At 37.2% G+C, this 12,054-nt stretch overlaps 1 protein-coding gene across 5 annotated transcripts in view; it reads left to right on the forward strand.

Moving 5' to 3' along the window:
* GPBP1 (GC-rich promoter binding protein 1) overlaps positions 1 to 11,849 on the forward strand; it is a 37,322-nt gene extending 25,473 nt beyond the window's left edge. For all 5 annotated transcript variants that reach the window (XM_038170059.2, XM_038170058.2, XM_072031706.1 and 2 more), the window contains exons 6-13: positions 447 to 670; positions 1,392 to 1,458; positions 2,944 to 3,128; positions 3,930 to 4,070; positions 4,561 to 4,725; positions 7,267 to 7,451; positions 10,498 to 10,600; positions 11,363 to 11,849. In XM_038170059.2, the coding sequence (XP_038025987.1) occupies positions 447 to 670; positions 1,392 to 1,458; positions 2,944 to 3,128; positions 3,930 to 4,070; positions 4,561 to 4,725; positions 7,267 to 7,451; positions 10,498 to 10,600; positions 11,363 to 11,521 (1,229 nt within the window). In that variant the 3' untranslated portion in view covers positions 11,522 to 11,849. The remainder of the gene's footprint in view (positions 1 to 446; positions 671 to 1,391; positions 1,459 to 2,943; positions 3,129 to 3,929; positions 4,071 to 4,560; positions 4,726 to 7,266; positions 7,452 to 10,497; positions 10,601 to 11,362) is intronic.
* Positions 11,850 to 12,054: the final 205 nt, after the last annotated feature.

The following is a 12,054-nucleotide window of genomic DNA, read 5'->3' on the forward strand; positions in this document are numbered from 1 at the left end:
TCATGAAATATTTTAAATACATCTATATCACTGCACTGTAGCCCTCTGACTAGGAAAATAATCTTATCATAATAGCTGTTCTTTGCTAAATGTTGTGTTCTGTTGTAAAATATATGTAATGGAAAGTCAGATCTTCTGGGAGAGGATGTGGTGAGTAAGGGCTGGTTAGAGTAGTGATTCCAGGTGTATGTCTCTCTTAAGAAGGGTAAGAATATTGTGTTAATTCTCTAGCCAATGACTTACGAGCAATCAGGAAAGGGAGCTGATTCTCACAGTTCTTTGAGATTCTTCCCTGCTGCTTATGTGAATGAAAACTTATGTTCACTGTGCTATTATATCCCAGAGAATAGAGCTGCTTGCTTAACTCTTCTAACAATTTTGCAAAACTAAAATGTTCCTTCAATATCGCTTGCAATTTACATTTAATTAATATTTAAAAATCTAAGGGCATTTTGGAAGAAAAGAGAAGAATGGTTGGCGTTCACAAGGCAGAAGTGGTACAGAAAATATAAACCATCGTGGGGGATACCATGGCGGAGGTTCCCGCGCTCGTACCGGCGCTTTCCACTGTGGAAAAGGCCAAGGACTGCATGAAAACAATGTACATGTTAATGAAACTGGGAAGAAGGAAGACAAAGAAGTACCTAAACAGTTTGAGGCTGAGGATTTTGTAAGTTAATTGTAATTATAATAAACAGGGTTTCATTGTTTCTGCAAGTGCCATTTTGTCCATTACAGGCTACTTCATGAGATTTCACCAGTTACAGATCACCATATAAGGGATCACCCTCACCTTAAGGGTGGTGTTATTCATTTCTCCACTAACCTGTTTCTCTTTTAATCTCCACTTTTAACATTGTATTTTTATTTACTGTCACTTAAATGATTAAGTGCAACTACAGTTAGGTTTATAGTATTTTACCACAGTTTACTGTGACGTGTATGTATTAAATTCTATCTTACTGGAAATCTGAAGTACTAACAAAGTGGTTTTTCTGCTACCAGCCATCTGAGGTCCCAGGTTTAAACCTAGAGTTTTAGGATGTAAGAGGAAGGGTGAGCTTACTCTTCCAAGATCCGTTCATTACTGTGTGATTTTTTTTTTTTTCCTTTCTGTGGACAGTTCGTGCAATGGTATTGACTGGTGCTTAAGATGTTTTGTTGGAGAAGAGAAACAAGTGAGCATTGATATACTAGGGTTGCAGGGGGAGGTTTCTAGTCTGTCTTCATTTAAAAATCTTGGACAGCAGAGGTTATACTTCTGATATTGTTATGATTCTTATTTCATTAGTTCTTATGATTTCTTATTATCATTCTTCTTATGATTTCTTATTTCATTAGTTCTGTAATTCAAGACTTCTAAACTTTTTAATGATAAAATTTCCTTTCAGCCATCGTTGAATCCTGAATATGAGAGGGAACCAAACCAGAATAAATCATTAGCTGCAGGTGTGTGGGGTGAGTATTTTTGATCTTTTTAAGTAGAAAAAATACAGCGCAGATCTTAAGTTGTTTTATTAGGAACATAAGTATCTCTTTTAGAATGTAAGGATACAGATAGAGATAGGGGAAAATTGTAGAAATTTCAGTGTCATTACAACGTATCTTTTTGTAAGAGAGGTAACACTTCTGTTTGGATGTCAATCTGTTGATCTTTAGATGTAGCAACAACTAGGGTTCTTGTTCCCCAACAACCATACATCTTTTTGGAAAGATGTCAAGAATTTATCTCCCAAGAGGAAATGTACTGCAGGTGGATCACCTAAACTAGTGATGTGATTGCTAGCTGAAAACTTGGTGAAAGAATGCTTCTGACTGATTACAGCTGTTAGAGAGCTTGGAGAGAAACCATGCCATGGAGATAAAATGGTCATTGCCATGGTCTGGAATAGTAGTCATCTCTTCTCTCATGTTTATAAAGACATCAGTGTGGCTATAAATCATATTTGGCTATAAATTGAGTGTTTAATATGCAAGTAATTCTTTGGTAACCTAGAAGGGAAATATGAAAGGCGTATTATCTTTTGAAGATGCAGCCAAGATGGTAAATTGCATTTTGAGGTGCACTGAATACAGTACAGACAGCTGGTTAAAAGAGGTGATTCTCCTGTTATGTTCAGTGTTGGTGTGGCCTCACCTTAAATATGGTGTGCAGCTCTGGGCTCCACAATGCAGAGGATGTTAAGATCCTTGAAAGCATCCAGAGGGGGGCAATGAAGCTGGGAACAGGGCTGGAAGGCGTGTCTTGTAATGATAGTCTGAGGATACCTGGGTTGTCCAGTTTAGGAAAGAAAAGTTTCAGAGGTAAACTCGTTGCTTCCTACATTTTTCTGAGGAGAGGAAGCAGAGAGGGACCTGCTGGTCTGCGCTCTGTGGGAACTGAGGACAGGATGTGCAGAAATGGTGCAAAGCTGCAGCAGAGGAGGTTCAGACTGGACATTAGGAAAAAATTATTTCTTGTGAGGGTGGTCAAACACTGGTACAGGCTTCACAGGGAGGTGGTCATGCCCCATGCTTGTCTGTGTTCAAGAGATATTAGGACAATGCCCTCAGTAGTGTTTTATCATTTGATTAGCCCCAAGTACCTGAGCAGTTGGACTAGAGTTCTCTTCAAACTGACTATTCTAGTATCAAGTGATAGTATTTGGTTTTAGATTTCCAAACAAGAACCGTACAACTAATTTCTTTGAAGAATATCTTTTCTGCAAATAAAGCTCCTGCATTGCCAAGTGGAATTATTTTACAAATGATGGTTGTAGAAAATGGAAAAGAACTTCTGTTTAGCCAGATTTGTACAGCATGGTATTTGTGGAAATACCACCAGACTAATCTCCTGCCTTATGCCTGTTTGTTCTAGACCACATGGCTATACAGTACCTTACAAAATAGAAACTTAAGACTTTATACACATGCATGCTTTTTCTTTTTTTTTTTTTTCTCCAGAATATCCTTTGAACCCTAAATCTAGATCTCCCAGAATGCTGGTCATTAAAAAGGGCAATACAAAAGAACTGCAGATATCTGGATTTCCTGTAGTAGGAAGTCTTCATTCACAGCCAGTAAAAAATGGAACTGGCACAAGTGTTTATAAAGGATTAATCCCTAAACCTGCCACTCCACCCACAAAGGTGAGTTTTGGATACTCATGGCATGAATGACATGCTGGGAAAATGAAACGTGCTCTGATTCAAAATGTGCTGATTTCACCCTTGGGAATTCTGTTTCCAGAGTATGCTTTCAGGTCTTGAACACTTCAATTGCCACATACTTCAGAAGTGGAAACACTTTTTCACTTAAAAAAAAACAACTAAAACAACAAAAACCAACTGTAATTGAATCTCAATTTATTGCATTACCATTTTTGAGAAAAGTGAGAAATGTCCAAATTAAAAGGATGTTTTGAACTTAGGAAATAGCAATGCTTTTTGTGTTTATTTTTTAACAACAACAACAAAAAAGTACCAAGCAGAGAACTACAGGTGGCATAAAAATACCTTCAGAATTTATCCCAACTGTTGATACAGATAATGTTGCAACCCACTAGAACTGTTCTGGTCCCTTTCCATATGCAACTTCCTAAGTTAATCTTTTTGGGGAGATTTTTTCTGTGCTACTGAGAGCATCTAACAGAGCTGTTCTTAACTCTAGAATTTACTGCATTAAAAACATCACATGCAGCTGCTGAAGACTCTAATCTGATGTATTAAGAACCAAAATAAGAGAGTGATAATTGTTTTTGCATTTAACTCATTATATAGAAAGCGTAAACAGTATTTGTGAGAGGATGAGTTGCTCATAAACAGTCTCTATCCTACAAGAAAACAGGTGTTTGCTCTAAGTGGTTGTAGTTATGATTTCATTTTGTTTAGTTGTTTTTCTGAAGATTGATGGAAATAATTTTGTTAATGATTCTTTACGTTTTTATTTAGCCTTCACAGTGGAAAAGCCAAGCAAAAGAAAATAAAGTTGGAAATGCGTTTCCTCATGAATCTGCATATGGTATTGGCAATTTCATTCCTTTCAAATCAACTGCCAAGGCATTTCCTGTATCACAAAATTCAGTGAAAGAGGTAAAGCAGTGTTTGTATTCTTAATTTAATAGATCAATTTTTTAATTTGCTTGATTAGATAACTGAAGAGAATAAATAAATTTTATGCAGAATTATATGTAATAAGCTTATATTTTGGAAGCTTATATGAGAGGGGGAAACAGAAGCTACCTCACCAGCCATTAAGTCCTGCACAATTTGCTTTGTAGGTTTGATATGTAGTAAAAATGGTGCACTAGGGTACATAACCTTGATAAATTTAAACTTTTAAAACTGCTAATAAACCTCAGAAGGTTTGTTTGTTAGCAGTACTCTATAAATCTGTATGTCTTTGTTTAGATGCAAGAATCGTGTATATTAAAATACAAATATTTTTCCCTCTGCTTTTGACTGAGTTATGCGCACAACCCCAAACTACAAGTTCCTGAGGAACTCTGTCTTTTTTTTCAAACTTTCCTAAATGAATGAGCTTCTGATAGTCTTTTTTTTTTTTTCTAACCCCTTGTGTTAGTGTAATCGGTCAAATTCTTCATCCCCTGTTGACAAAGTTGGTCAGCCTCGTTTAACAAAATTGACAAGAATGCGAACTGATAAGAAGAGTGAATTTTTGAAAGCATTGAAACGAGATCGAGTAGAAGAAGAACATGAAGATGGGAATCATGCTCGGCAAGAGAAGGTAATTTTCTTCATACCTGCTGTAGGTCCCACAGTAACACATTTCAGACTGAATGTAAAATACATCACATTTATCTGTAGTCAGCTTTTAAGATGTGGTCTTGGATGTTTGAATGTAGGAAAGGAATTACCTTTTGATTAATTTTAAAAAGTTGCTCCAAATACTACTGTTTCTCCAGTGCATGTAGTTTTTCTTTCTGAAGGATATGTTGCTGCATTTCAATAACTCATGCATACCTTGTCTTTAGCAACAATAAAAAGAATAAAGAATCCTTGTACATCAACGTAATCTTTCTGGAGGGCAGCATTTTGCACCTCAGCTGTTAGTTACGTTGCAAAGCAATTAATGGAAAAACTTGGTTCTGTTTCTCAAATTGTTTTCAGAATTTAAATTGGAGTCTTAGATGCCAAGAACATCTCTATTCTTGGCCTTACTGTAGGAACAATACTTTGATTTATGTGTATATAAAGAACCTGTTTCTGCTGAAACTGAGAACTTGCTACACTGTATATATTGTTAATGTGTCAAGTTTCTTTCATTCACAGTCTGTGTATGTAGTGCCTGGCTAGCACCTGAGAACATTAATGTTTGTGCTACCTGCCACCAGTAAGCCATAAGCATAATTACCTCATGTAGTTCAAGTGATGTGTTACCTCAGGATGAGGTGATTACACGTCTGAGTAGTAAAAGTATTAAAAAAAAAAAAGTCTTGAAGTATTACGCAGATTCAGAGATATGGAAAAAAAAAGTGCAACTGTGCATTGATTGTAAAAGTAAGACTGACTCTTCTGACCCTGTTTCTATTTCAGGCAAAGTAAAACTTGCTGTAATGGGATTGTACAATTTAACTATGTATCAGTTAGGAAAGGTCTTCATCTTTTTCGTAGGCATTCTGTTGCTAAGCACCCTGAGATGGGTGGTGAGTGCAATGTTGTTTAAGAAATGTTAAGGTTGAAAGGTCTTGGGAAACATTTGCCATGAGCTTAGAATTCTCAAAATATATGAACATGATGGGACTTCCTGTTCACGAAATTGTCTTGAGTTCTTTGTCTTCATGGAGCTTATGTCAAATGCATATGATTGTACCACTGTACACAGATCATTTTCTGAATCAGTGTATTTTGGGAGGAAAAAAAGGTGTTTAGAAGTGGAAGCCATAATATCTTCGGACAGGTGTATGTAACATGTAGCTTGGAATATTTATTAGTGATAGCATGCACCTTGTTTCACTAACTAACAGGTATGAAAAGAAGTTAAAGTTTAACAAGGCGTGTAACTGTAATAGTTGTCTACTTTCAACATTCATTTAAATGATCATCAGTAGGCAATGTACTGTGCAAGTGAGTTATTAGGTAGATAAGTGCACAACAGTGTTCTGTAACATGATAGAGTTAGAGGGCCTGCAGTGACAGATTTCACCTCTGAAATAATGAGGCAAATTGTGATCAGCAGCTAAGACAGGCTTTGAGGAAACTGTTTTACCCTAATATGGTAAAATCCTTTTATATTTTTATGATTCTTCTCTGATAGTCTGAGAGGTTAATGATTTAACAGATGAACATAGATTTACTGGGATACTTTTTTTTTAAAGAAATTTTTGGTGAACATTCTAAAATTTCTGGAAGCTGAGAACTCTGAATGGGAGCAGAAAAATGGTGATGGATGATTTCTTGAAAGTGCAGAACTGACCGATTGAGTGGTTGACTTCTACTATGGATAATACTATTGTGTGCCAAATCTAGGGCTTTTGTTTTAAAAAAAAAAATGTTCTAGCTAGATAATGATCATGGTCTTCTTTATATCTATAGTTGCTAAGACTTCTGAGTCTGTCTGGCTAATTACTGAGTAAGAATTGCAAGCTGCTGAAAAAGTAGAATAAAAAGAAACATCTCAGGTTTATAGGATAAAAGAGCTTTTAATATTTGAGTGAATCTGCAAAGTCTGCTTTCTAAATAAACTCTCTCTCTCTAGTTCTAATATCATTGCTAGTAAGTTACAATTGCTGAAACAACAGCTTGTGAAATTCTGTGGTGTGTGCCTGTGTGTAGGGTAAGCTGAATGGGTTGTCTGAATGTAAGGAGTTTTTCTGAACTTGTGGCAGGTGAATTTGCTGGTTGAGATAGGTGACTGTGACCTGCTCCTTAAACCAATTAAGCATAAGAGTTCTCACATTTTCAAACTTTGCCTGACACAGGGTATTTAATAAGGAACCTTCTTTGTAAGTTCAACAGATAATTTACTCTTTGTAAAAATATAAAAGACAGCTTATATAAGGTTGAATTTTTAAGATAATTTAAAAAATTTTTCTACAACTTTCAGGCAGAGCATGGGAGTTGCTTTCTACTTTACTCAATCAGTGGTATAACTTCAGATTTCTGTAACATCAATGTATTGTAAACCCTTGAAAAAAAGGAGAAGAATTACCCTCTGTAGTATAGGACATCTCCATTTAAAATTAAATTAAACAATCAGTGAATTGCAGCATTTTACTTGTGAGTGGAATTTACATGTAAACTCTGTAATATGTAATTATTTTTACAGGATGATGACTCCTTTAACTTGTGTAACAGCAACAGTCCTCATCATGAGAGAGATATAAACCGAAACTTTGAAAATGAAATTCCTCAAGAGAATGGCAATGCTTCAATTACATCTCAACAGATCACTCGATCTTCAACTTTACCTCAGGCAGATGTTCTTTCAAGCTCGCTTGAGGCAGAGCATAGGTATGTACTTCTTACACAAAATGCTTATTCATGGTAAGTGAGCGTGTCATATTTTTACCAGCTTATTCAGAATCTGAAAACTGAGAACACAAAATACTTAATAGTACCATAGAAAGTTTAACTTATTGACGTGTACTAACGTAGAATTTCTGTTTGAGTCATGTACTGGCATCTTTAACTTGCTTTATTAAATGTTTGATATATTTCCGTATAAACAAATAAAGCAAACTGATTTGCATATCTAGGAGGAACAATGCATGTAATTGCTATGAGTATTAACAATACTTTAAATGATGCATCTTATGTACAACTCTGAGTTTTTTCTTGTTGTTAAATAAATGGATTATTTTTATAACTGACCATGTGACATAGTGATATTGCAAGACAATTCAATGGAAAGGGAGAAAGTAACTTCAAAAAGGTTCGAAACATAATTCTGTTATCTCATAAGAAGTAACTGCAGTAGCAGCTGGTAGAGATAAGAATGGTGCTGCTGAGAAATCATAACTCCATCTGGAGGTGTGAGCTTGTTTGAGTTCTGATAAATTATTACTGTTTCTGGTAACTGAAGAAACCCAGCATCTTTTTCCAGTGATAGACGGTATGTATACATTGGACTAGACAACTTCTTTTGTACTACCTGTAGAGGAGACTTTCTTGATCTCTTTGGTATGCATGTCGGAAGTGAAATGCAGTCTGGCCTGTTCTTTCATTTCCCCTGCCCCCTACACACCCCCTATTGACTGTGGAGACAGAAATCTTGGACTGCTGGTAGCTGCTGACCCTGATTTCTGACTGTAAGATTGGAGTCAAATCTGTCACTTGTCAACTCAAATGACAATGGCCTTCATAGGGTTTCTGGGCAAGCTTCTCTCTGTGGTATCCTGGAGACATTGTGTGTCTCTACCATGCTAGTCCTTTGGCTTTGACCTCTAGTGTACATACAGTGCTTTTGGTAGGTGTTTAGTAGAAAAATGGACTTGAAGTGACCAGCTTAACTCACAGGATGCTTGTGTATGCGTAATAACTGAATTGGCACATGTTGCACAGAATACTTCTTGGGTTTCCTTCCACTAGGGGAGTTTCCACTGTGCAGTGATTATGTACTCGTCCTGTTGGTGACTTTCCTAATTTGAAGTGTAATTTTTTTTTAGTATAGTTCACCCTCATAACAGTCCTAGAAACTAATGCTGCTGTAAAGACACAGCGGTCCTGCTAACTTCAGATGATGTTGCAATACAACCTTTTGTATTGGGACCTAGAATTTTTTGAAGGGAGGGTTCCACTGAAGGGCTTTTTTTGCTGACATCTGGCCAAATGAAGTATCAGGTAGGCTTCATCACCTTGAGTTCATCTAACTACTTCTGTGCTAACTAACTTTTAATATATTCAGTGTTCTTCATCTCTGTCAGTTTCCTGCACCAGTTCTAGCATATACTTTCAGGAGCCTCTATATTTTTGTTGTGAAATAGCTTTTACTTCCTTAAGATTTCAGGTCAACAAGCAAATGGTTTGCCAGGGGAAGATGCTAATCCTTTTGGCAAAAACTTTGCAGCAAGAAAACATACCATCTTCATTAAATACCACAGTGTCTTCATTAGATAACCATGGTACCACAGTGTCTTCACATCTAAAACCACTGGCATCATGTGCAGATACTGCCGTCACACTTCTGGCACCAGCCAAAACACTTCAATTATTGCAGTTTTGGATATCTCAAGCTAAATCACCAGAGGAATGTGTCTGTTTCTTTCCCTCCCCGTATCCTAAAACTCACTCTTAGTTGTGGTCTGTCTGTGCTGTAATATCAACATCTGCTGTCAGGTGAGACAGGGTATCCTGTCTATCTCTGACACTAGCATATGTTAGAAAAGTAGAAACTCTAGGAGGCCATTGCATTCTGAATCATGCCTCTGTTACTGAACAGCGATGCAGCTTCTCCTAGGTGCACTGTCCCTGTGACTTGATGCAGAAGATCCTGTGGGTTTGAGATGAAAAAACATTTCTTCTTTTGGTTCCTGTGGAGGGACTGTTGTGCTAGCATTGTCATGGTTGCTCTGTTATACAGGAAAAAAACTGCCCATTTCCTCAGTGTCCATCTTTGCCTCTCCACACCATTTTTGAGGAGGCATGCTACGGTTCCACCGAAGTACTTATGCAAAGGAAATATATTCTTACTTTTCCATCTTAAATAGATTTCTTGCCTTAAAAATAAAGTTGACTTACATTCTGCTTTCTTGCAGCTTGAACCTTAGGAATATGACAGATGCCACTGCGTAGCCAAGGTCTCTTTGTTGTACTCATTTACCTTGAATGACTTCTTAGATAAATAACCTGACAATGCGGCTTAATGGGCTGGAAAGGCTGTGGTGTGACAACACCAGATAAGCTTTCAAGAGAATCTCCATGCATCAAAAGCTGAACTTGCATATGGTCCAAATTATTTTCTCTTCTGCTTGCTTTATTGCTGCAGTTCTGGACAGCAGCCATCCAATTGAGACAGACTAGGAGAAAGTGAGGGTTTTTCTAGGCTGCGTTCCATAAGGCTTTACTCCAGATATTGGGCAGCTTATCCTAAGAGCCTCCATATCTGGGAACACTGTCAGTAGATTAATAAAGATGCTGGAGTAAGATAATAGAAAGTTTGGCATTTGTGTTGGTATGTTCACTGGATTGGCAGAGGTGGAGGGGTCTATTTTGTATGTGAAACTTGATGGCAGGAAATGTAATACTTAATACGTACAAGCCATGGAGTGAACGTTTGCTTATGTGTTCTGTAGATTTAAGTATTACTGTTTAGTTTTGGCAGCTTTTAAAATCAAATGTGTCAGAACAGGGTCAGCTGTGAAGGACCTTACGACTTCTGAATTTCTGTGCTTTATATATCTTTTCTTAAACTCTTACATGAAAGTGGGTTAAAAGGCTGTTTAAAAAAGATTTATGAGCTAATGTATTTATTACACTACTTTACATATCTGTATAGGCAGAGCTTGAAATGTCTGAGTGTGTGCAGAAATTCTTTAATGTTGTCCCCTTTATTTTAAAGGCTGTTAAAGGAGATGGGCTGGCAGGAAGATGCAGAAAATGATGAAACGTGTGCTCCACTAACAGAGGATGAGATGAGGGAATTCCAAGTCATCAGTGAACAGGTAATGCTAAGTTAATATTCTGTGATGAATTTATAGATGGATGCCCTAAATACCTACCATTGAGTAGGATCTCCAGTAATTTTGATGGTTAGGGTCGGTGCCATTTGAGTGCCATTTTTTTTTCCTCTATCTTTTTTCCTCCCTTGCCCTTTCAGAAGAACAGTGGCTTAAAAAAGATATGGGGAGCAGTGCTTATTTTAGAGAGCGCCTATGCTGAAAATATCAAGGAAAGGGGAAGGGAGGGATTCTGAGTAGTTTCAGCATTGCTGGTTGCAGAATTGTACAAGCTTTCCAGTTCCTCGGCTCAGCCTGAGGAAAGGGAATTTTCTTTCAATATTTTATTATGGCTTCCTTGTCTGCCTTTGCTATAAATTGAGGAACAAAAAATTTACTAGTAATATAGTCTGAATGGGCAATCTAGACTTGATTTTTTTTTTTATAGCAGACTGGAAAAAGGGACTGCATAACAGAAGAGACAGTGTGTGTGGGGGGGAGATCACTGGGGCAAAATATCTGAGGAGGTAGATGGGAAGAGGGTAAACTCTTGCACAGTACAGAAGCTTAGCTTGGTCTGATTGCAGGCTTTTGGGTTCAGGTCCAAAACTGAAGGCTCTCAGGTGAATTTTCCTTTGTGCATGTACGTAACAGGTAGTGCTGTGGATCTAACGTAGTCCATAGACAAAGATGTAGAGAGCGCTGAAATGCAGCAGATTATTGTGCTTAGCTTTTTCTCTCTAAATGCATCATGTTTTCTTGTTTCAGTTACAGAAAAATGGCCTCCGGAAAAATGGCATTTTGAAAAATGGCCTCATCTGTGATTTTAAATTTAGCCCCTGGAAAAACAGCACTTTCAAACCTGCTCTGGAGAATGATGATTCTGAGACGAGCAGCACTGATACATCAGATGATGACGATGTGTGAAGATTTCTGTACCATCTGTAGAAGCTTCTTTTGATTTCATGAGAATATGGGGATGTATTATCAAAAAAAAAAAAAAAAAATTAAGTTATGTAGTAACATACCCGATTAGAAGAAGAGTGATGGGACTTCTCTCTGAAGAAAGCAAGGAATGTTGTGTTGGGTGTGTTGAACATTACTATATTTCTTTGTTAACGAATGTTGTAGAATGAGGACTTGGGTTGCCCCAGCATTGACTTTCTTCATCACTGCAGCATTTCTGACTAGCAATGTGACAATGTAACAAATCAGACTTTCTCATTTAATAATAAAAACAAAAAGAATTGTGTAATGTCTTGCAAAGCTTCTGTCTTAAAATGTCCACATATAAAAGGGGGAAAAAAGGGCAGCTTGACACTGTGTTTTGCTTGCCAGGTCATTTCTTTCTTACAATGGAAATCCTTGAGTCCACTTTGTATGCAAAAAGGGCAATGTAGCATGTTGGCTAAAATGAGCAAAGTGCACTAAAACTCTTTTCCTTAATTGAGCTGTTGTGC

This window comes from Anas platyrhynchos, chromosome Z (genome assembly GCF_047663525.1).
Source record: "Anas platyrhynchos isolate ZD024472 breed Pekin duck chromosome Z, IASCAAS_PekinDuck_T2T, whole genome shotgun sequence".
Classification (NCBI taxonomy): Eukaryota; Metazoa; Chordata; class Aves; order Anseriformes; family Anatidae; genus Anas; species Anas platyrhynchos.